General features: G+C 38.0%; 1 protein-coding gene across 3 annotated transcripts in view; it reads right to left on the minus strand.

Annotated features, from left to right (window-relative positions):
- The window catches only part of LOC139136557 (basement membrane-specific heparan sulfate proteoglycan core protein-like), a 176,993-nt gene that overhangs the window by 66,786 nt on the left and 84,419 nt on the right, over nucleotides 1-25,788 (minus strand). For all 3 annotated transcript variants that reach the window (XM_070704289.1, XM_070704290.1, XM_070704292.1), the window contains 15 exons: nucleotides 25,328-25,446; nucleotides 24,258-24,369; nucleotides 23,547-23,660; nucleotides 22,892-23,019; nucleotides 21,071-21,157; nucleotides 20,676-20,743; nucleotides 20,456-20,529; nucleotides 14,262-14,402; nucleotides 12,341-12,529; nucleotides 11,906-11,998; nucleotides 10,126-10,209; nucleotides 6,458-6,605; nucleotides 5,340-5,422; nucleotides 4,210-4,323; nucleotides 3,423-3,550 (listed from right to left, as the gene is read on the minus strand). In XM_070704289.1, the coding sequence (XP_070560390.1) occupies nucleotides 3,423-3,550; nucleotides 4,210-4,323; nucleotides 5,340-5,422; nucleotides 6,458-6,605; nucleotides 10,126-10,209; nucleotides 11,906-11,998; nucleotides 12,341-12,529; nucleotides 14,262-14,402; nucleotides 20,456-20,529; nucleotides 20,676-20,743; nucleotides 21,071-21,157; nucleotides 22,892-23,019; nucleotides 23,547-23,660; nucleotides 24,258-24,369; nucleotides 25,328-25,446 (1,682 nt within the window). The remainder of the gene's footprint in view (nucleotides 1-3,422; nucleotides 3,551-4,209; nucleotides 4,324-5,339; nucleotides 5,423-6,457; nucleotides 6,606-10,125; nucleotides 10,210-11,905; nucleotides 11,999-12,340; nucleotides 12,530-14,261; nucleotides 14,403-20,455; nucleotides 20,530-20,675; nucleotides 20,744-21,070; nucleotides 21,158-22,891; nucleotides 23,020-23,546; nucleotides 23,661-24,257; nucleotides 24,370-25,327; nucleotides 25,447-25,788) is intronic.

Genomic DNA, 25,788 nt, shown 5'->3' on the forward strand with positions numbered 1-25,788 from the left:
TATGTATATTTGGGGTCAAAGGTCACCGAGGTCACGTGACATTTTGTCAAAAAAATTGTATTGCTAAGTTATCCCTACATACCAAAAATCAGACCTCTAGCTCTATTGGCTCGCACAAAATTAGATATGCACATAATTAATGAGGAACAATATGTGGCGTCATAAGGTGTCCCATCATACCAAATATGAAGGGTGTAGCACTTGTGGTTACTGAGTTTTGGACAAATATGTATATTTGAGGTCAAAGGTCACCAAGGTCACGTGACATTTTGTCAAAAAAATTGTATTGCTAAGTTATCCCTATATACCAAAAATCAGACCTCTAGCTCTTTTGGCTCGCTCAAAATTACATATGCGCATAATTAATGAGGTACAATATGTGGCGTCATAAGGTGTCCCATCATACCAAATATGAAGAGTGTAGCACTTGAGGTTACTGAGTTATGCACAAATATGTATATTTGAGGTCAAAGGTCATTGAGATCACTTGACATTTTGTCAAAAAAATTGTATTGCTAAGTTATCCCTACATACCAAAAATCAGACCTCTGGCTCTATTGGCTCGCTCAAAATTAGATATGCACATAATTAATGAGGTACAATATGTGGTGTCATAAGGTGTCCCATCATACCAAATATGAAGGGTGTAGCATTAGTGATTACTGAGTTATGGACAAATATGTATATTTGAGGTTAAAGGTCACCAAGTCACGTGACATTTTGTCAAAAAATTGTATTGCTAAGTTATCCATATATACCAAAAATCAGACCTCTAGCTCTTTTGGCTCGCTCAAAATTAGATATGCACATAATTAATGAGGTACAATATGTGGCGTCATAGGGTGTCCCATCATACCATATATGAAAGGTTTACCACTTGTGGTTACTGAGTTATGGACAAATATGTATATTCGAGGTCAAAGGTCACCAAGGTCACATGACATTTTGTCAAAGTGTCTGAGATATCTGCGTGAACGGATGGACTCACGGACTGACATGACCCAATCTATGAGCCCCCTGGACTTTATCTGTGGGGACTAAAAACTGTGTCACTGCATCCTTTTTGCAATATGAATACGATGAGAAACTAAATTTTTATTTATCTTGGCCTTATACATGGGAGCCTATGTACTGCCTTATACATGGGAGTCTATGGACTTCCTTATACATGGGAGTCTATGGACTGCCTTATACATGGGAGTCTATGGACTGCCTTATACATGGGAGTCTATGGTCTGCCTTATACATGGGAGTCTATGGACTGCCTTATACATGGGAGTCTATGGTCTGCCTTATACATGGAAGTCTATGGAGGTGAAAACTAAAAAGTCCTCTACCACGGCCAAATTTGATCCGGTGTGAAACAAATCGACGTGCATCTGTATGAGGTATGGTACTATCCTTGTACCAAGTTTGAACGAAATCGCTCCAGGCGTCTCTGAGATATCTGCGTGAACGGACGCACGGACGGACGGACGCACGGACATGACCAAACCTATAAGTCCCCCCGGACGGTGTCCGTGGGGACTAATAAACCATTTATTTTATTTACTCCGATCAGTAAGAGCATGAAGAAAGGAGAGAAAATGATAGAGAAAACTGTGTGAAAATCTCAGTAATACTTTATGGGTCGCCTGTGCTTATACATGGGAGTCTATGGACTGCCTTATACATGGGGGTCTATGGGGGTGCAGGGATCACTTTGGGGCGCGATAACGCGATATTTACGCTCAAAAATCAGAAAAATCGCATTCAGAAAAATCAATTGGGCAAAAAAGTCGCGCCGATAATTCAAATAGCGCGTACGTGATACCTTTACGCGATCTAAATTCATCGGTAACATTTAGCAGGTTTTCAGTACAGAACCACTCATTGTGTCGCCGTAGAGAGCGCTATAATTACACAAGAAAAAAGCTGTTGCAGAGTTCCCTTTTCAACAGCGTTTGTGATTGGTTGCCAACTGGAAGTTTTGCGTTCATTGACAAATCATTGGAGTCGATACAGCAAGTGTTCATTGCCGATGTACAGTGTATTGTCGTCGCTCAAAATGGCGCTTTTGAAGGAATATTCGTGTCCAGTACGGATGGTAGTGCGAAGAAAAAAACGAAAATGCACTATTCTTGACTACTGTACTTTCGTAACTCCCGCACTAGAAAGTATGGATTCGATCGCCTCCGATTACAACTACACTCAGTGTGACAGTTTTCTGATAGGGTAGTGAATTTCGCCCAAAGCCGTTTCATAAATGACGAGCACAACGAAATCTTATTATCATACGGTACCTTTCGAAACTTTATTGTGTTTATCCTCAAACTGTTAACACCAACAGAAGTGGCATTTAGGGGGTCAAAGTTGCCAAATTTTTGCCCCCATGTTGAGTGCGTGTAATCGTACTGCCATCGCAGTAATCGGACGTCGTATTTTGAATGTGATAAGGGGCTAAATATTGATATTTTGGGACTTCGAACCCCGATTTTCAATTTCGATGTGTTTAGAAAACTATATGGAAATATTTCGTGATAATTAGTTATGTTTATCGATGGACGACGCAACTATATTTCAACGTGTATAGCGCTTAGATATCGGGCACGGGCTGTCCCTGTGTGCTGCGTTCGACACCTCGTATCGTACAGTGTGGCTAACTTCACCAAGTCTGTAGCCCGAAATAGCTTCTACCAAAAAAAAATCTAAAACGGGACGGCAGCGTCACCTGACTTAATATGCTGTACATAGCATGACTTGTAAAACGCTATCAAAACGGAGCGAAGTGAGTATAACGAACAGCATGTCATTAAATGTCTGAAAACTGAGATCGTCCGAAAAGTGTCTCACTGAGTGTATTGTTATGCAAATTAACCAATATGCAGAAAATCAGGGAAAGTTAGGTCCGGTTCCCACAGACTTTGAAATTCTCCCACTGTTTTTTTTCATGTGCGATTTTATCTCGTGTCGTTCTTGAGCCAGGGTAATCCCTGCGGGTGAAAACTAGTGTGAAAATCTCAGTAATACTTTATGGGTCGCCTGTGCTTATACATGGGAGTCTATGGACTGCCTTATACATGGGGGTCTATGGAGGTGAAAACTAAAAAGTCCTCTAACATGGCCAAATTTGATTGCATTGTGAAACAAATCGACGTGCATCTGTATGAGGTAGGGTACTATCCTTGAACCAAGTTTGAACAAAATCGCTCCAGGCGTCTATGAGATATCTGCGTGAACGGACGGACGCACGCACGCACACACGGACGCACGGACGGACGCACGGACATGACCAAACCTATAAGTCCCCCCGGACGGTGTCCGTGGGGACTAAAAAACCACCAAGTTACTTGACATCATTGGCAAATCACATTTAAATCGTTACACTGGACTTGTATTAAAAAAAATTCACTTGTTTGAATGAATTGCAAAAACACACTTACTGATTGGAGGGAATATCTAACGGACAAGCACACTTGCGGCAGTCATCTGGTGTTCCTGCTGTGGCATCACCATAGTAACCAGGTGCACACTTATCACATCTGTCACCTTCAGTATTATGTTCACAATTCTAAAAAAGAAACAAATGACATCAGCCTTTCAGTTTGTATTTCAAATGTGGATATTTATTTGGCTATAAACAATGAAATGAAATGTATCCAGGTAGACACACAAAAACATTATTAATAGATGGAATATGTGAGCAATGTGAAAAAAGGAAATAGAAGAAGATTTGTATTCCAATATAATAAATATATATGACATAGAAACAAACTTCTACAAACTATCCAACAGTATAACCCCACAGTGAGTAACACGAGCACCAAACACATTTGACAGATACTGTAAAAATATACTACCACTAGAAAAATATGTACAATATTGCATAAATATCAGGAATGAAATACCTTGATATTCCTCAGCATTTATATCTGATATGGTTTTCAGAGTTTGTTTTTTTTAATCTACATTTGTTTACTTATGATAGTCTTTTTTTTATTCTAAATTTGTCACAATTATAAAATTAACTGAACCATAATTGGCTAATTATCAACTTGAAATTATTTGAATCATAATCATCCCATTGTTGAGTTATTTGAATCATATTGGCTTGTTTTTTCCTTTGTATTGGTGTAATTTATAACACTAGTGTGTTATGACAACAAAGATTGAAAACTGCCCATTGAAACCAGCCCCTAATCCTTATTAAACTGTAACACTTCGTCTTACCACACAAGCGCCAGTATCAGGATCACATTCAGATGCATGTCCATGACATTCACATTTCATACAGGTTCCAAGGTATAAACCACCACCAGTCCTCATGTAACCTGGAGCACAGCTCTGCAAGTCAACATAGAGTTATCATAAAAATGAGTTAAAGACTCAGTTAAGATTACACGGTCTAATGTAGGCAATATGGAGATGGTTTATTGCTATCATATTTGGTTAATCAAAGCACCAAACTTATGACTCTTTACACTTATGTCAACACCACTCTACATGTTGTACCATTAATAGGTATAATGTATCTGGTTAACCAAGTGTTTTGTTCCATATCTCTTTGAATGTCAGACTCATCATTTGCTAACAAATAATAAGCCAACTGTTAACAACATTTTCATTATAAATACATGCTTCTACATGTCAATTGACACTGAGATGACAGTCTACCGAAGGGCAGAAAACTGAAAATTCAGACATTGTCAATGTGGTCACTTTGTCATAGTCAGTGTGGTCACTTTGTCATGACAGAATGCTGTTCATGAAGGAAATGGTTTAAAATCCTTTCTGAATAGACATTTAAAATTAAAGACAATTGATGACCATGAGACTTGAAAGGAAAACTGAGGGTCATAAAAGCTGCCTCATTTCCCTTTCAATCAAGATTGCTTCACTGTGTAGTTTCACTGATTGAAAGTTTCATGACAGAAATATTCACACACCTCATCACTAAGCATGGTTGTAAATTTAATTTGAAGTTGTAATACAAATGTCAAAGTAGCATTGTATGACTGAGAAAACAAACAGGTGTCTGAAAAAGTTGTACTGCAGATTGTTTGAGTATAAGTACTTAGACTGGTTCAGTATTTACTATTGATGAGCAGAACTATCAAAAATCAGGGTAACTTCTATGTATACCCACCTGACATGACAGACCCATTGATACCCACCTGACATGACAAACCCATTGATACCAATACCCACCTAACATGACAAACCCATTGATACCAATACCCACCTGACATGACAAACCCATTGATACCAATACCCACCTGACATGACAAACCCATTGATACCCACCTGACATGACAAACCCATTGATACCCACCTGACATGACAAACCCATTGATACCCACCTGACATGACAAACCCATGTAGCCTTCTGGGCAGGAACACTCTTCAACATCCAATGCTTGCCTGTTGCCAGTATCTTGAGGAACTGAATTCAATTTACACAAATACTTGTAATATCTAAGTAACTATTTTCTTAATGTTTTGATCACATTTTTGCAATTACTATAAATGAATCAATATTTTTATGCTTCATCTCCATATCCCAATCCGTCAATGTAGTTATTGTGTATATGTTTTATCAATGCTATATTACGGTTCTCATGTCCAATATGTTACCTATAAAGACATTTATGTTACCTATAAAGACATTTATGTTACCTATAAAGACATTTATGTTACCTATAAACACATTTATGTTACCTATAAAGACATTTATGTTACCTATAAAAACATTTATGTTACCTATAAACACATTTATGTTACCTATAAAGACATTTATGTTACCTATAAAGACATTCAAAAGTAATGATTATAACAAGGCATGTAACTGTAACGTTTTGATGATTTTTTCCGCTAGTTTTGTTTGTTAATGTCAACTACAGTTTCTTGTTCTACTCCTAGAGGCATGTTGAGATACACAGTATTTGGCTTGTCCACTCAGCCTGTATGGGTATAAAGTGCATTGTTATTGCTGTAGTGCATTCTGGTCCCCACTAGAATTCAAATGTAAACAATAACAGAACATTAGACACCTATAGATGCTGTACTGAAAAGCTAAGTAGTATGTGTTTCAACATGCTTTGGGGAGTCAAACAAACTTACAATTGGTATACAAAAATAAATACAAACAATCGTCAAAAGTTACAGCTGCTAGCACTACTGTCCACTTAAAAATACTGACCACTGGTATTTCCTATTAAATTTGGATTTCATAGTTTTCTCAAAGCACTGGACAGCGATAGTGACTGTCCTCACTCTTAGACAAGACTTGTAACTTTCAATTTGAACTGCACAGAAATCCAGCAAGTCAGTAAATGCTCTACGCTCTTACAAAGACACCTATAGTCATTGTCATTGTTGGAACATTTATATTAAGTTCAGTAGTACTGTTGGACTCTTTTGATGAATTGAGTACAGTTCTGTGAATATACAATAATCCGTGACAAATAAAGTCAGTTACCTGCATTTTCCATGGAAATATCATTTAGACTTGAATCCCTCATTTCTGTATTGTACGTTGCTCTGATATGTATGTACTTAACATTAGCTAACATCATCATCATGTGCTCTCTGCTAGTTTGTTGACCATCATACCTGTAGAAGTTGTCCTGCGACATAAAATTGCATAATGTAAAATAGTTGTAAATGTTTACATTGCCATTGTTATTTGTGGTGTATGAATTACAGGAAAACGACATGCATAGTTGAAGCTACATAAATTCCTCCTTGCCTCTCCGTGTAAAACACTGCAGTAGACATTTTCTGAAACACACTTTCAGTATTGCATAAACACAGATTTTTCAACTATAAAAACTTACATCTGCTGCATATACACTAGATTATTTCACAAATATCATATGTATGTACCCTAAAGAAGCAGAATTATAAATTTCTCTCATTTATAAAGCATGGCATACTTCTACAGCATTATAACAGCTTGATTTCCACAAACGAGTCATTTTCATGAGTGCAGCATTCCATTCAAACATTTTCATAAATTTTCCATATCATGCTTATTCAAAACTTACTCTAAAGATTGCTTTTGATATACTTTGTGATAAAAGTATTGAAATAACATCATGTGATTTCAGTATTGAAATACCATGTGATATAAAAGTATGACAATGTGATATAAAAGTATGAAAATACCATGTGCATAAGTATTGCAATACCATATAGTATAAGTATGACAACACCATGTGATATAAGTATTACAATACCATGTGATATAAGTATTACAATACCATGTGATATAAGAATGACAACACCATGTGATATAAGTATTACAGTACCATATGATATACATATTGCAATACCATGTGATACAAATATTGAAATACGGTGTAATATAAGTATTGCAATACCATGTGATATACATATTACGATACCACGTGATATAAGTATTACAATACCATGTGATATACGTATTACAATACCATGTGATATAAGTATTACAATACCATGTGATATAAGTATTACAATACTATGTGATATAAGTATTACAATACTATGTGTATTACAATACTATGTGATATAAGTATACTATGTGATATAAGTATAACAATACCATGTGATACAAGTATTACAATACCATGTAATATAGGTATTACAATACCATGTGATATACATATTACAATACCATGTGATATAAATATTACAATACTATGTGATATACGTATTACAATACTTTGTGATACAAGTATTACAATACTATGTGTATTACAATACTATGTGATATAAGAGGTATGTAAGAGTGCCTTCAACAGCATACTCCGAGTTCGAAAACCGAGTCGGACTTACAAGTCAGAGTACTCGGACTTGCATACTCCGAGTAAAACTGCTTACTCGGACTTGTATACTCTGAGTGCATGGCCTACTCGGAGTTGAATACGCCGAGTTACACTTGCTTATAGAAAAACAATGCTGAAAAAACAGAGGAAATATTCGATCTTGTGATAAAAATTTGCAAACAGCGTATACAGTACATGTACTTTCAGTCGCTCAGAGAAAAGAGCTGTTAAGGCGATCTCTCTGATCTCTGATCTGTGTAAAATACCATCCTGTACAACACGCTCAAGTCATTGTCGTTGTCGAGTGTAGCTACCGTCACGCAAATTATTAGTTTGTCTTGTCTTTTCGTATCATTACCGGATCAGATCCTGATTTGATACATGACTTGAATTGGTCACAACAACGTTTCATGATCACCTCGATGCATCACGGCGAATTACAATCTATTAGAACACGGACGCCATTATCGAATGACCTGTCGACCTGTGACGTCATGGCCTTGGTTTGCTGGCGTTGCGAGGCCATGATAGACTTGCCCCAGCATTTTAGGCATATTTATGTCTTGATAAAATAATTAAACTCATAATTTTTCAAAATAAAATGAGCACAGTACGCTCGTGCATAGTATAAACCCAGTGCGAGTGACCACTTGGTCGTAAACAATGACCTGACTTGACCTGTGATGTCATGCATTTATTTCGCTAATGGAACGATACTGTGCGATATCGAACTGAGAAACTGGCTGGACTTGCCTGAAGTTTATTGGCTTTACTGTAAATGTTACATCTGAGTCATCTTTCAAAAAACTTCGCTGCTGGCCGTGGCAGCAGCTTTCTTCTGAGGGTAAAATCATGGTCGCTCCTTGTGGAGAGACCGTGGTTATACATTGCGCAACAGATTACAAAACATCGTGAAAATGAAATTCTTTTTTTCAAAAGAGCAGATTTTCGACATACCGACCCGCGCTAGCCGTAAACTCCGTGAGTAATAAAGTACCTTTTTTCGACAGATCGTTTCTTGACCGGTATGGCAAAATATGCATTTATAGGAACATGTATCGGCATATTCAAGTCCGAGTAGGCCATGTACTCGGAGTATACAAGTCCGAGTAGGCCATGCACTCGGAGTATACAAGTCCAAGTAAGCAGTTTTACTCAGAGTATGCAAGTCCGAGTACTCGGACTTGCAAGTCCGACTTGGTTTTGGAACTCGGAGTGTATGGTTTGAGATACTCCTACATACCTGGATATAATGTGATATGAGTATTACAATACTATGTGATATAAGTATTAAAATACTATGTGATATAAGTATTACAATACTATGCGATATAAGTATTAAAATACTATGTGATATAAGTATTACAATACTATGTGATATAAGTATTACAATACCATGTGATATAAGTATTACAATACTATGTGATATAAGTATAGTCTGGTTCCCTGACCCATTTCCCCGGTAGAGGGCGTGGGCAAATATAGGGTCAGGTACCGGGTAGCCATCTTGAACAGAATTTTGTTCAAGATGGCGGAGGTTAGTCACCTGACAGAACATGCTACAACAAATATGGCTGCTACCATGAAAACGCCGGTCAAAATTCGACTGGATCAGAATTATGTTCGAACACTGGTATCCGAACCAAAAACATTGGCACACGAGATGGGAAACATAAACTGAAAGGATTAATCCAGAAGTACGGGGAAATAGAGGTGATTGAAGGCTGGCTGTGATATCGCAGAAGTACTTGTTGCGTGTATCGAACGCACTAGGGTCATTGAGGTCATCGCCGACTGTGGCGTGACCCCAATGACCCGAGCACGTTTGATACACGCCACAAGTAATGCTGCGATATCACAGCTAAATTGAAAGCAAACTTTGTTGGAACTGTGAACGACGATTGATTTCGATGGATAGAATGGTGTCCGAATTTCGTGAAAAATGCCAGGCATCATGTCGACGTTCTAAAAGTATTAAGAGGTGTGCTAAATCACAGTGGCTAAATCATGGAGGTAGAAAGTCTTTCTTTCTACCTCCACGGCTTTGTGGTACAAACAAGAAGTTGGTGTCAAGTGAGCCTGAAAGTGCGAAACCCAAGAAAGATGAGAAAAAGTTACAAGTTTTACTTTCATCCAATCACAGCTTGTTTTATTTTAACCCAATAGCGTCCATGTTTACATTAGCCGGTACCTGACCCTATATTTCCCCACGCCCTCTACCGGGGAAATGGGTCAGGGAACCAGACTAATATAAGTATTACAATACTATGTGATACAATACGATGTGATATAAGTATTACCAATGTAGAATGTACAGAAAAGACCAAACATCACTGACCTCTGTCATTTGAATCTCCACTCTTCTAGTTTCATCAGATCTTAATTCATTGGAAAATTTGTGATGAAGGTTGATTTCATTACCCTGCAAACAATTGTAAAAGATTACACTTCAAAAATAACAAGGCGGCATTCTGATACATTACATTATCAGCTCTAGCAAAGATCTTTATGTTGACATGTCATATTATGACAAGTACCTGAAATGTAGGACATTGAAACTTTAGATGAATTTTAAACTGAAATTTAACTTTAAATACTGTAAAACCATGATGATAACATATGTATGTGTATGGGTGTCATTCACTTTCACTCACAATCTACTAAGCTAAGAGCAAACTAAAACTAGATGTGGCACCATTTACTACATGTACCTCAATAGCTTGAAGCAGTTGACACATTACTTGAACAATGCACTATGCCACTTGACACATTGACAAAGTACAGCCATATATGTCAGGCTAGCGTAGAAACAAAGTTTGTTGATTTGTATCTAGCAAATGTTTTTCCAAAATCCTTTATTGTTTTAAAAAGTGTAGTTTTAAATATTTAATATTTTTGTAAGCTAAAAGGCTCAATGTCACTGAGATCATTAACTAAGCTATATAGCTCACTGAGATCATACACTAAACTACACAGTTCACTGAGATCATACACTAGGCTATACAGCTCACTGAGATCATACAATAAGCCATACAGCTCACTGAGATCATACAGCTCACTGAGATCACACACTAAGCCATACAGTTCACTGTGATCATACACTAAGCTATATAGCTCACTCAGTTCATACACTAAGCTATACAGCTCACTCAGTTCATACACTATAAGCATGGGGGGTAAATTACCCCATGCATTCAGAGTCCCTCTGTCATAATTATTTCCACGAATTGATATGAATGCTTGGTACAGTCCCTTCCCGGAATTCAATATGCAAGCAAAGATTGGAGGTTGTCAGATAGTCGTCGCTGAAAAATGTTCATGTACTTCGAAATTTAAAGAAAGGTCACACCGTACAATGTGGTGTTGTATGTAATCTTTGATTACATTGATTTGATTGAACATTTGGCAGACTAGTATGAATAGAAAAGACAAAAGAAATTTACATATTGACTTTTCTCAGAGAATGGCCCTCCTTCATTTTGTCATAACTTGCCTCCCAAAGGTATGGCATTTGTAGTACCTGCAGAATGTGACTTTTATGGTTATTTAGCAATTTTTTTGAAATTCATGCTGAAATATTTCAATGTACTTTTAGTAAATGTAATTAATCAATTATCTTGAGACTTCACATTATTACTTTTATGCAGAACTGAAAAATTTATACAAACATCATTGGTACAAATCAAACAGAATTGTGGGTAATTTATTGTACCGCGATATCAAAAGGATAGGGGATAGTTTGCAGAATGACCTCATTCTGAACTCAGAAAGCTGACCACATCACAAGTAGACTACATCACTCCCCAGTTTTAGTCACACTTTTAACTCAACAACATGCAAGTGAAAGTGAATGAAACCCATAACATTACGATATAAATATGGACATAATCACAATACATCTTATTGGCAATAATGATAAGAATACAATATTTTGGGGTGAATTATGCAAAATTGGTTTAACAACTTTCTAATCTAGAGTTTCTTGCAATATTCAAGAGATACACTGTCGGTACAGAAAATTCACAAAGGTAGATTCTTGGAAGACTGGGTATTAACAAAGATTGGAAAGTCACATCCAATAAATATGTCTTATTAGCAGTACTGTTAGGAATACATACCTCAATGCTGACATCTACATCAGAGACATAATTTCCAGTTTCATGTGCCGTATATGATATGGTAAATCGTAAATAACCACCGTAGGCTGTAATCTGTATGTAAGAAGTTAAGTTATATTTACTGACTGATGTCTGCTTATCAGTAATTTGACTAAATATCTCGATAATGGTTTTTCCCCAGAAATAATGAACTTGTGGATGAAATCATTCGGGTGATTAGAAAACAAACAATTCTTCCAATATTTTGTGGCAAATGCTCCTTAAAAAAATCTTCATTTACTATCTGTGTTACTTTGTCAACTTGATACAAGAAATTCTTCAGCACAAACTTGATCATTTTGAATTTTGTTGCGGAGGTCAGTAAAATTCATTTTTCTCCAAAGATGTATCATGGAACTCTCAGTAATAATCATGTATCAATGATCTATGACATACCTGATTTCCTCGGAATTTTGGTGGCAATGCCCAATAGTATTCGGCTTGAGGTAACTGTCTGAAATTATTATATCTGATTTCATTAGCATTTGGATTGATAGTGAAACCCGTGGTGACAACACTTGTACCCCTGAAATCCACTAGAGCCATGTTCTTGTTGTTGTTACTGGAATCAAAGTTCACTGTGATCTGTATGAACGGAAAATAATCACTTTAAACAATGGATTGATTACTTTAATGATGTTTGTTGCTGATTGACTCAGTTAGAAATAAGATTTGAGTATTGTGAATACTGTGATTATTTTCATCTTCTTTAACCCTTTGAACCCGACTTGGACAGAAATGTCCGATGACATCATAGAGTACCAGGGGGTCAGGGTGCAAAGGGTTAAGTCTAACCGTACAGGCTAACAAAACAGGCTGAGCCAGTGTTTGCGCTGCCAGTTCGCCACGTTCGCCAATCCGAATCGAAATCCGAAGTGGCGAAAAAAAATCGATCCTAATTCCCCACAGTGGCGAAACTGATTTTTGTTTAAAAAATATGGTAAAATAAAGGAAAAACGTGGGTTTTTTAGTCTTTTGTTTAATCTGTGCTTCTCTCTTGGCGATTCGCAAAAACTGTGTCTACTTCCGTATTATTGCGTTCTTTCCGTCCTACGTATTTGCAATCGAGCCAAGTCTCGCGAGAGATTTGACGTCATTTAGTCTAGTGTACAGCATGCATAAATGGCTCTCGCGAGAATTGAAACTAAGACACACGCTATCGAGCCCTTGCGATAAATTTGACGTCATTTTGCCCAGTGTACAGCGGGCATAGGAACGCTCGCTCGCGAGAATTTAAACTTTTGCTATACATAGCAGACATACGCATTTTAATCGAGGCAACAAGGTTCGGTGTTATAGTTGATTTACATTGCGGTCTAGATGTTCTGTGTTGTGCATTTTAATCACGGTCTTAAACATTCTATGTTGTGGTCGATTTGCATTGCGGTCCTCGTGGTCCGGTATTCCCCGTTGTTCTTCAATTTAATTGCCGTCCCAACGACGCGTTCCATGTTGCTGTCGATTTGTATCATGGAGGACTCTACCTCCATGATTTGTATCGCGATCTCTACGTTCCGTGTTGTTGTTCGTTTTAATGGTAGTCTCAACGTTCAGTGTTGCTGTTCATGCAGCTGATTTGCATCGTGGTCCCGGCCAACGTTCCGTGTTGTAGTTGTAGTGCATTTTAATCACAGTCCCATTTACGTTTTTTACTGTCGATTTGCATTGCGGTCCCGACGTTCCGTGTTGTAGACTAGTGCATTTTAATGGCAGTCACAACGTTCATTGTTGGTGTTCATGCAGTTGACTTGCATTGCGGTCCCAACCTCCTACTACCTCCATGCTTCTGTGTAGCGAGTAGTGAGGCAGGCTCAGCCGAGGGACCGTGGCCGATCGTACGAACCAGCCGAGACAAGCCCATTATGGCTCAAACACTCAACACTTGACGGGAACTTGAAAAAGTTTACAGTTGAGCCGTTCATGTTCTTGCCGCTGTCACAGCCACCAAAAGAACAACGTCTTTCCATAGTGAAGGAGGACACTGTCCTGACCATGTAAGCGGAAACCCTAGAAGTTACCCCCGTGGGGAGCTTACGGAGGTGTGAAATACTTTACTTCCCGTTATTGAGATACGGCGTCGGGCAAACTTCGGAAAGCCGAAAAAAGTCGACTGGAGAGGCTCGGGGGACACGCCCACATTGCATTTTTCTTTTGCCATATTTCATAATCACGCGCGCTAAACGAAAAAAGAAATGAATGCAACTGTTTTACAGACCATCAACTGTATTTCTGTGATTTTGCAACATGGGCATTTCACCAGACCTTTAACATTTTATTGTACAACACTGTACACTCACATTCACAGAGTAAATCTTACCTCATTTCTGTAAAAGTCAGAACTTTGACACATATCGGTGACTCCCATACAAAAGCATGGAGTACAACCGTCAGGGTTAGATATGTCCAGATTGAAAAAGTCTGTCTTACATACATCACAATTCCTTCCATCTACATTTTCCTGTGGAAGACATAATACAATGTTAATTAAAAAAAACTATTGGACTCTTCTTTTATTATGGAAACATTACACAAGCTGAAACTGTAAAGTGGGTTTCATTGACAACCAGGTATCTCTCAGGAATATGTGTGAATGGACTCACAGATGCACTTATACATGCACGGACACAACCAAATCCATAAGTCCCCTCGGACTTTGTCCTTGAGGACCAATAATGAACCAAGGCATCGCCAATAATTCCTTTGAATACTACAATATTTCACTTTACTTCGATACATTTCATTTAATATCTCAAAAATATATTTGGTGTCGAGTCGTACTGTTCTCTGAAAATACTGTGAAATCAAGTATTTAACTTTTATTATTACGTTACGATGAATCCTAAGGTAAGATTGAAAACAGGGTCTTATGTAGGTCATTTACCCCACACTCATCATGACCTGAGTTCAATTAGTCTAGAACATTCTCAAGGTCACTACCCTTAATGACCTCAACAACCTTGAATTCAATTAGTCATGTTTGGAATGTTCTGGAAAGTTGATTAGTTGTGTAAGAGAGATAATTTTAGAACAGTAATTAGCATGTCAATAAAGTTCTAGATTGTTCTTATATGCCTTTATAAAAGGGACGTGCACAGCTTCCAGTCAGACTTTTGGGATCGTGTCTCTTGTGTGTTACTAAACTCCAGCAGTAGTCATTCTCAAGACTTTTCAAGACCTTCACTGTCAACGCTGGATTTATACTGTGGACTTTGTGCAGCTTCAAGCCTACAAGCCAAAGGACTGTTCATTCATCCGACTGACTGTTACAACTCTGAGACTGGAGCTTTGCCGTCCCAGCTGAGATAAGTAGTCTGTACACTTTAAAGCTTGTACTCTATCCCTGACTTAGCAATTAGTTTTATTTCGTAATAATTTTGTTTAAACGTTAACTGCTGAGTTCACCCTTTTGTTCGTTTTTTCTGCACGTAACAAATTGGGGGCTCGTCCGGGATACGAATATTTTGAGCCGTTTTGACAACATTTTGCCTACCTTTTCAAAACTACTGTATACTGTGACTCAGCGAAATTCAATCATGGCGGAATTCAAGCCAGACGAATTTATGGATGACCTTGATAGGACACATTTAATTCCCTCAGAAAAGACAACCTCATAGCACTGGCCAATTTCCTTAAAGTAGATGTCAAAAGATCTATGCGCAAGCGAGAAATACAGTTCAAGATTGCAAACATTTAGTTAATTCTGGCCATCTTGAGGAGTCTGCCTTAAAAGATTATGAGCCTGAGTCTTCCTTCGAACTCAAAAAATTGGAATTAGAAATACAGGCAGATTTCGAGCTAAAAAAATTGGCATTAGAAAAAGAAAAAGAATTACAAATGAAAGAAAAAGAATTACAAATGGAAAAGGAGAGACAGGCATTAGAAAAAGAAAAATACAAATGCAGTTAGAAATGGAAGAAAGACAGAAAGAGAGGGAATTGGAAATGAAAGAAAAAGAATTGCAAATGCAAGAAAGACAAAGGGAGAAAGAAAGAGAGAAAAAGAAAAGGAAAGAGAATTAGCAGAACACCGACTGCAGTTAGAAATGAGACGTTTAGAGCTTGGACAGTCAGGAAAATTCTTCCCTTCAGACAAGTTTGACATCACTGAGCATTTCAGGTTAGTTCCCCCTTTCAAGAAAAAGATGTTGATAAATATTTCCTTCATTTTGAGAAAATTGCTCAGAGTCTGAATGGCCTAAGGAGTCCTGGTCTATGCTTTTGCAGAGTGCTTTGGTGGGTAAAGCCAGAGAAATTTACATTCAGTTGTCAGTAGAGCAGGCTTCAGATTATGATTCTGTGAAGGAATTAATTCTCAAGGGCTATGAGTTGGTGCCTGAAGCTTACCGTCAGAAATTTAGGGATTGTGAGAAGGTGAAGGATCAAACTTATGTTGAATTTGCTCGAACAAAAGAACAACTGTTTGATCGTTGGTGTTCTTCGGAAAAGGTCAGTCAGAATTATGACAAATTACGACAGCTTGTTTTGATTGAGGAATTTAAAAGGTGCATTCGGAGTGACATCAAGACGTTTATCAATGAACAAAGGCAGATACATTGGAGGTTGCTGCACGTTTGGCCGATGATTATTCATTGACCCACAAATCTTCATTTCTCAGCAAACCATCCCAGTCCTTTTCATACAGAAACAATGCAGGTAAATTTAACTCCTCCTTTTCGTCCAAGAATTTTTCAAAGGAGAGTAGGAAATCAAATGACAACAGTTCACAAAATTCAAGTAACACTTCCACATCATCAGATCCCAAGTCTCAATCTCCTTCTGACAAACAGTTCGTACACTTTCTTGTAATTATTGTAAGAAAGACGGCCATTTAATGTCAGATTGTTTCAAATTGAAAAGAAAACGTGAAGGTCAAAGTGGTCAAAGTGGATCTAAGCCAACCGGCTTTATTTCTTCATCAACTCAATTAGAGTCTAATAATGTGTGTAACACATTGTCTGAGGTTAAACCCCTCTTATCCCCAATTAATGAGGTCAAGGTCAATTCTTCTCAAGATAGCATTATGGGTATTTTCGAACCATTTATTCACGATGGTTTTATATCACTTTCTAGTGATTTTTCTTCTGCTACCCCTGTCAAATTTTAAGAGATACCGGGGCTTCCCAGTCTCTTTTGTTGGCAGATACCCTGCCGTTTTCTGAAAAGTCATTTTCAGGTTCTAAAGTTCTTATTAAGGGGTAGATTGCAATGACTTCATTCCTGTTCCTCTCCATAATGTCTATTTGTCTTCGGACTTTGTTTCTGGACCTGTGACTTTAGGTATTAGGCCTTTTTTGCCTTTTGAAGGGATTCACCTTCTTCTTGGAAACGACCTTGCTGGGGACAAGGTCATTACTAATCCACTTGTGACTGATAATCCTAGTTTAGATCAGGATCCAGAGCCAATTGAACAAGAGATACCCGATTTATTTCCTTCATGTGCCATATACTCGAGCCATGTCAAGAAAACTTCCGAGAATCAAAATACTCTCAAAAATAATGTCACAGATGTTGACTTAAATGACACCTTTCTCAGTCAGGTGTTTGACACGATCATTCCGTTATCCCTCGTGGATTTGAAACTTCCAGTAAAACTTCTGCTGACCAAAGTCAGACATTTTCTAGATCAAATCTCATTGCAGAACAACACAAAGACTCAGATATTTTGTCTTTGTTTGACAGGGTAGATGATGAAGATAAAACTTCAGATAGCTCTGTTTCCTATTATACAAAATCTGGTATTCTCATGCGTAAATGGAGACCTCCAGATGTCTTGGTTGATGACGACTGGGCTATAAAACATCAAATTGTGGTTCCAAAGCCCTATCGTGCTGAAATATTGCGCCTGGCCCATGAAACGCCCTGGGCTGGTCATTTGGGAGTAAGGAAAACTTATCATAAAATTCTCAGTCACTTTTATTGGCCTAATCTCAGGCAGGATGTAACACATTTCTGTAAAACTTGTCACACATGTCAGATGGTAGGAAAGCCGAATCAGACCATTCCAAGGCCCCTTTACAGCCAATTCCTGCATTTCAAGAACCATTTAGTAGGATTCTAATAGACTGTGTTGGGCCCTTACCAAAAACAAGATCAGAAAATGAGTACATGCTGACAATAATGTGTACATCAACTATGTTCCCAGAAGCCATACCACTGAGAAACATAAAGACAAAGACTATAGTGAAAGCTTTAGTCAATTTTTCACTTTATTTGGCCTCCCTAAATGTGTCCAGTCCGATCAAGGCTCCAACTTTATGTCTGGTATTTTTCAACAAGTAATGGATCAGCTAGGCATTAAACAGTATAGGTCATCCGCCTATCATCCAGAAAGTCAGGGTGCTCTTGAGCGATTTCATCAAACTTTGAAAAACATGATTAGGACCTACTGTTTTGACACAGAGAAGCAGTGGGATGAAGGAATTCATTTTCTGCTCTTTGCTGTTAGAGAGTCAATTCAAGAGTCTCTTGGTTTTAGCCCATTTGAGCTTGTATTTGGACATACAGTCCGTGGCCCACTTAAGCTCGTTAAAGAGAAATTCCTATCAGACGATGATGATTGTCTGAATATTTTGCAATATGTGTCAGATTTTCGTACGAAACTCTCTAAAGCATGTGAATTAGCCAGAGAAAATCTTGAGTCATCTCAGCAGTCAATGAAAACCAAATATGATAAAACACCTCAAAACGGAAGTTTGAACCAGGTCAAAAGTTCTTGTTCTACTTCCAATTCCTGGCAAACCACTCCATGCTCGTTACTTTGGGCCATATCTAATTGATAAGAAATTGAGTGATTTAAATTACATCATAATAACACCTGACAGGCGAAAACAAAAACAGCTATGTCACATAAATATGCTTAAGCCATATTTGGATAGGGATAATCCTACTATAACTCAGCCTGTCAGTGCAGTCAGTTCAAACCATTATGAAGATAGTGATACTGAAACTGACTTGAGTGAAAATACTCTAAACTCAAAGCTGGGCTCGGTCAAGCTTCAGAACTCACAAATCCTGGAGAAGCTGGAGTCTACAAAGTTGGCACACCTCCAGCCAGAACACAAACAACAGCTGAAAGAACCAATCCATGAACATTTGTTCCAAGATATTTCAACGAGGACAAACATCATCTATCACAACCGGAAGATGTGTCTGCGACAGTAATCCAGTGGAACAACATCCAGACGGACTGAATCCTGCGAAAGCGGAATATCTCCAGGAGGAAGCCAAGTATTTGCCGAACAATGACTTTATCGAACTCAATAAAATAACCGGACTTTGCCATGCATACTTTATGCCAAGTTCAGTGCCATTTCGAGTTTTCCAATACCAAATTGCAAGAGGATAGTCATGGGACAGATCATCTTGTTTGCTATTTTTAACAAATTTTGCAAATTTAGCAAATCTCAGAGAAACTACTCTACAATTGAAAAAGAGTGTTTATCTTTGATATTAGCTTTACAGCATTTTGAAGTTTATGTTACTTCTTCAAATCAGCCAATAGTGGTTCATATTGATCACAACCCTCTTGTTTTTCTGCAGAAATTTAAAGGCAAAAATCAGAGATTGCTAAGATGGAGTTTATGTTACAGGAGTTTAATCTTGACATTAGACATATCAAAGGCAGAGATAATTTAATTGCAGACTGTCTCTCTCGTATTTAGAGTTTATTGTTGTTCACTTTCAAGAAATTTTATTGTTGTTCACTTTCAAGAAACTTTACTTTAGAGTAAAACAAAATTTGAGTACTTAAATCCTTTTCAAGATTACATTTGTAAAAGAAAGATTTTTCTTTGAAAAATTTTCTTTTTTTGAAGAGGGGGTGTTTTATGTAGGTCATTTACCCCACACTCATCATGACCTGAGTTCAATTAGTCTAGAACATTCTCAAGGTCACTGCCCTTAATGACCTCACAACCTTGAATTCAATTAGTCATGTTTGGAATGTTCTGGAAAGTTGATTAGTTGTGTAAGAGAGATAATTTTAGAACAGTAATTAGCATGTCAATAAAAGTTCTAGATTGTTCTTATATGCCTTTATAAAAGGGACGTGCACAGCTTCCAGTCAGACTTTTGGGATCGTGTCTCTTGTGTGTTACTAAACTCCAGCAGTAGTCATTCTCAAGACTTTTCAAGACCTTCACTGTCAACGCTGGATTTATACTGTGGACTTTGTGCAGCTTCAAGCCTACAAGCCAAAGGACTGTTCATTCATCCGACTGACTGTTACAACTCTGAGACTGGAGCTTTGCTCGTCCCAGCTGAGATAAGTAGTCTGTACACTTTAAAGCTTGTACTCTATCCCTGACTTAGCAATTAGTTTTATTTTCGTAATAAATTTTGTTTAAACGTTAACTGCTGAGTTCACCCTTTTGTTCGTTTTCTCTGCACGTAACACAGGGTCTTTTGGTAAATCATGTTTTGATCACTCAAGTTAGGTCTGAGACCAATTTTAGTTATAGGAGATTAGATTGATTATTTAATCTGTAAAATGGTATCATGTCCTGACACTCACCTTACAAGTACACTGTCTATTACCATCACAATCATCACCAAGACTTCCTCTGGAATCACAGCCACAAAGATCACCTTCAAGATAATTATTTTCATGTCAATATTTGAACTCCATGGAAAATCAGACTACAAAATAGTAAACTGGCGTCTAATATAGAATAATTGACAACAGGCTTCATTTTGTAAATTTGAAGAAGTGAAATATTTTGTCAGTAGCATACCTGGGGATGATGGATCCTTGCAGGAATCACCCTGAACACTTGGATCACCAACAAATGGTGGTACACATCTACACAGATAAGACAAAAATTACATGTGATCAGCTACTTTGTAAAATTTGTCAAACGCAAGAGGAAATTTCTGCATTCCACAATTATCAGGTAATGTTAAGTGAATGTACAACTACCACATACCTCTGAATTTGCCACGGTCATACAAAAACATGACATGCTTTTGGGTATGAGGCATAACGGCAGATAATAAATTTCAGGCTGGATGATTTTGCTGAGTTGACATTTTGTTTAAACAGCTACACAGTGTTAAAAATCTTAACATACCCCCTAAAAAATAACAAGTGTCTTTGATATCAGGTTTACACACGTAACTTGTGATTTACCTTTCACAATTTCTACCAGTGTAACCTCTTGGACATGCATCACATGTTGGTTTGCCGTCTGTATCCATGAAACAGGTTGGTGAAAATCTGGCAACAAAAATTGATAAAACTGAGAAAATGATGACAACAAAACAATAGTATCCTGCACTTACAAACAGACTAGAGACATTTACAGGAAGCAGATCAAATAAAAGTTCAAAGAACTTAGGGCAACATCCAATCGCACAATTTAAAGCCAAATCTCTTTGTTGATAGTACGCAGTTTGAGATGGTATTACCAAACAGACCACGAAATAGTTACTGATTTGGTGGTGTTGTCAATAGACAGGGACACTACTTACTGATTTGGTGGTGTTGTCAATGAACAGGGACACTACTTACTGATTTGGTGGTGTTGTCAATAGACAGGGACACTACTTACTGATTTGGTGGTGTTGTCAATAGACAGGGACACTACTTACTGATTTGGTGGTGTTGTCAATAGACAGGGACACCACTTACTGATTTGGTGGTGTTGTCAATGGACAGGGACACTACTTACTGATTTGGTGGTGTTGTCAATGGACAGGGACACTACTTACTGATTTGGTGGTGTTGTCAATGGACAGGGACACTACTTACTGATTTGGTGGTGTTGTCAATGAACAGGGACACTGCTTACTGATTTGGTGGTGTTGTCAATGGACAGGGACACTACTTACTGATTTGGTGGTGTTGTCAATGATCAGGGACACTACTTACTGATTTGGTGGTGTTGTCAATAGACAGGGACACTACTTACTGATTTGGTGGTGTTGTCAATAGACAGGGACACTACTTACTGATTTGGTGGTGTTGACAATGGACAGGGACACTACTTACTGATTTGGTGGTGTTGTCAATAGACAGGGACACTACTTACTGATTTGGTGGTGTTGTCAATGAACAGGGACACTACTTACTGATTTGGTGGTGTTGTCAATAGACAGGGACACTACTTACTGATTTGGTGGTGTTGTCAATAGACAGGGACACTACTTACTGATTTGGTGGTGTTGTCAATGGACAGGGACACTACTTACTGATTTGGTGGTGTTGTCAATAGACAGGGACACTACTTACTGATTTGGTGGTGTTGTCAATGGACAGGGACACTACTTACTGATTTGGTGGTGTTGTCAATAGACAGGGACACTACTTACTGATTTGGTGGTGTTGTCAATGGACAGGGACACTACTTACTGATTTGGTGGTGTTGTCAATGGACAGGGACACTACTTACTGATTTGGTGGTGTTGTCAATGGACAGGGACACTACTTACTGATTTGGTGGTGTTGTCAATGAACAGGGACACTGCTTACTGATTTGGTGGTGTTGTCAATAGACAGGGACACTACTTACTGATTTGGTGGTGTTGTCAATGATCAGGGACACTACTTACTGATTTGGTGGTGTTGTCAATAGACAGGGACACTACTTACTGATTTGGTGGTGTTGTCAATAGACAGGGACACTACTTACTGATTTGGTGGTGTTGTCAATAGACAGGGACACTACTTACTGATTTGGTGGTGTTGACAATGGACAGGGACACTACTAACTGATTTGGTGGTGTTGTCAATAGACAGGGACACTACTAACTGATTTGGTGGTGTTGTCAATGATCAGGGACACTACTTACTGATTTGGTGGTGTTGTCAATAGACAGGGACACTACTTACTGATTTGGTGGTGTTGTCAATAGACAGGGACACTACTTACTGATTTGGTGGTGTTGTCAATAGACAGGGACACTACTTACTGATTTGGTGGTGTTGTCAATAGACAGGGACACTACTCACTGATTTGGTGGTGTTGTCAATGGACAGGGACATGGAAGACAATCACGAGGTGTACCAGCTGATGGATCGCCATAGTAACCAGGGATGCAAACTTCACAGTTAGCGCCTTCTGTGTTGTGCAGACAACCCTGGAGGATAAATTTCACACAATTATTCACAACCCTGGAGGATAATTTTCACACAATTATTCACAACCCTGGAGGATAAATATGACACTATTTACAACCCTGTACGATAAATGTGACACAATTATTTACATACCGAAGACTGAATATTTTGTTCTGAGTCCACGGACAATCTGATAAATAAAGCGTTGATGGATTTTAGGATATTTGTTAACATCTTTTGATCAGAATAAGTGTTAACATTTTTTGGTTAGGATATATATTTTTCAGCCTAATACTTGCAGGCAAGGGAAAATTTGTCACAGATACAGTGATTAAAATGACTCTATCACCCTCATCTGATATGGACCATTTAGATGAGAAATGGCAGTTGGCACCACCATTGGTACATGGCGAGGGTTCTTTCTAAAAGCTATGAACAGCCTGTACTTAAAACTCTGAATATCATCATGAAGGACAAAAAGACAATGTTACTGCTTGATAGGAGGCATTGAAATCTATGTTAAGGAAGCAATGTTATGGAGACTTACTAAACATTCACCAGTTTCTGAGTCACAGTCTCTGGCATGTCCATTACATTCACACTGTGTGCAAGTACCAAGATACAAACCGCCTTCAGATCGTGTGTAGCCACTATCACAATCCTGTCAGACACAAGTACACAATTTTTGTTCAGCAATCTTTACTTTGTTTAATTCACCTGATCAAATTTGTGCTGACTGCAGATGTGCTAGCAAGCACACATAAGTAAATGCACTTTGGTCTTAGAGCTGGTGCATCTATGATAACACAAAGTCAAAGTCGATGACTAGTCTATACTAAATCAGTTACCATATATTGACAAACATAATACCGGTACTTGTGTACAGCCTTTGGTGTATCATCAGTATATAACCCTAGAAGTGTTTTAAGCCAGCTCCAGTATGCTTTCACCATGAATGACTGGTTTACAATGATACTGCTGTCCCAAATAGGACAGTGTTCAAATTCATTTACTAAAATACAGCAGTTAACAAAAACACAGACCTAATCTAACGCTGAACTATGAAAGTCTTCAATTATTACCATATATTTTCTTTCCAAAACACAGAGATGTGTTAATTATAGCATAGACCCTCGTTTTTCTCAAGGGTCTATGATTATAGGAACATATGTCATAATTAATTTTGAGTCAATCATCAGCTAGGTATCATCAAACCAGGCTTTCTGTAGAGCTCTTGAAAGCTAATAGTTCACACTACCTCACAGGACAGGCCTCTGTAACCTGGTGGGCAACGACACTCCTCCACTGTATAGGCTGCATCTTGACCTGTCTCCTGTGGCTCAGCAATATCCATGGAAACATCTTGAATACTATGAAGATACAAAGTGACATCCTGATTTTAAAAACTCTGTTGCATCATGTAGACAACATTTTCAGACAAAAAGTCACTGTTGATAACACACTGACTATAACACATTCCTGTCATTACCTATCCTAGTTTCAGTCAATATCAACAAAAACCAATTATATTGAGTCAATCAATTAACTGCAAGTAATTATGATATGCCAATCAGACGATGACAATGATTTCACATAAAGTTTGAACACTCAAGTCAAGGTTCATATAATGCTATCTTGGCATATCTAAGAAATGACGTATAATAATAATAATAACAACAATAATTTATTTGTAAAGCGAGAATATTCACTGGAAGCTCGTTCCATAAAAATGGGGCTGCAGAACAGAACGCCCTATCACCATACCTTTTTGTCTTGGTCATGAATGTATTGAGTTTAAAATCGTTGGCAGAACGAAGTTTGCGCCTAGGTATATAAAAACTTATTAAAGCTCTCAGATATTGTGGACCAGCACCATAGAAACATAAAGTAATAATTAAAATCTTGTAAATGATATGCTGGTGTACAGGCAGCCAATGTAATTCCTGCAGAAATGGTGTTATATGATCAGATCACTTTGACCAATGGTTCTACTCCGGAATAAAAAGGACACGATGCGTTCTACAGATTCCAACAGTACAGTACAGTACGCCCAAATAATCACGTGATGCTGGTACAAACAAGCCCACATGTGTACTAACGCGTATGGAAATACACGTACGTCTAAGCGCGTTTGCGCACATGGTCGATTCGAATTCCGGGTTTGGCCTATTGAGCAAAATCAATAACTACCCTAGTTTGACAGAACTATTACGGCCTCTATTACGGCCTAATGAAGACATACATACCGGCTGATATAGAGTAATACTAGAACTGCTAATATCAAGCACCACATTAATAAGAGTTATAAACCATACCATTGTTATTTACCTTGATTCAAACATATTCGTAGTCAGGGATGCTCTGACCATCAACATTTCAACATCTGCCAATGCCATCATCAGGAACTCACGCATGGCTTGTCCTCCATCTGAACGGGACCAATAATTCTGTAAGAAAGAATATCCACCAACTGCTATGGTATCTGACAATATACACAGGGCTCGACGCAAGGTCAAATCATCCACTAGCCCGAAGGACTAGTAGCAGTTCATTTTTAGTAGTCCTAAATGAAATCTACTAGTCCTGCTCAAGCAAAGCCAAATGTTGCACTCATGTTGGAAAGAGGTGTATATGACCATTCTCATATTTTTTTTTGACAAAGGTTTTTAAACCCAATAACCAGAGGTCCATGTATCTTTCTTTCACGAATGTGACTTTGTTTGTGTACCGTCTATTTACTGTCTGTTCTGTGCTGTTTTGTGTCTATGTTTTACAACTATTGTCTTACA

Source organism: Ptychodera flava, chromosome 7 (genome assembly GCF_041260155.1).
Source record: "Ptychodera flava strain L36383 chromosome 7, AS_Pfla_20210202, whole genome shotgun sequence".
NCBI lineage: Eukaryota > Metazoa > Hemichordata > Enteropneusta > Ptychoderidae > Ptychodera > Ptychodera flava.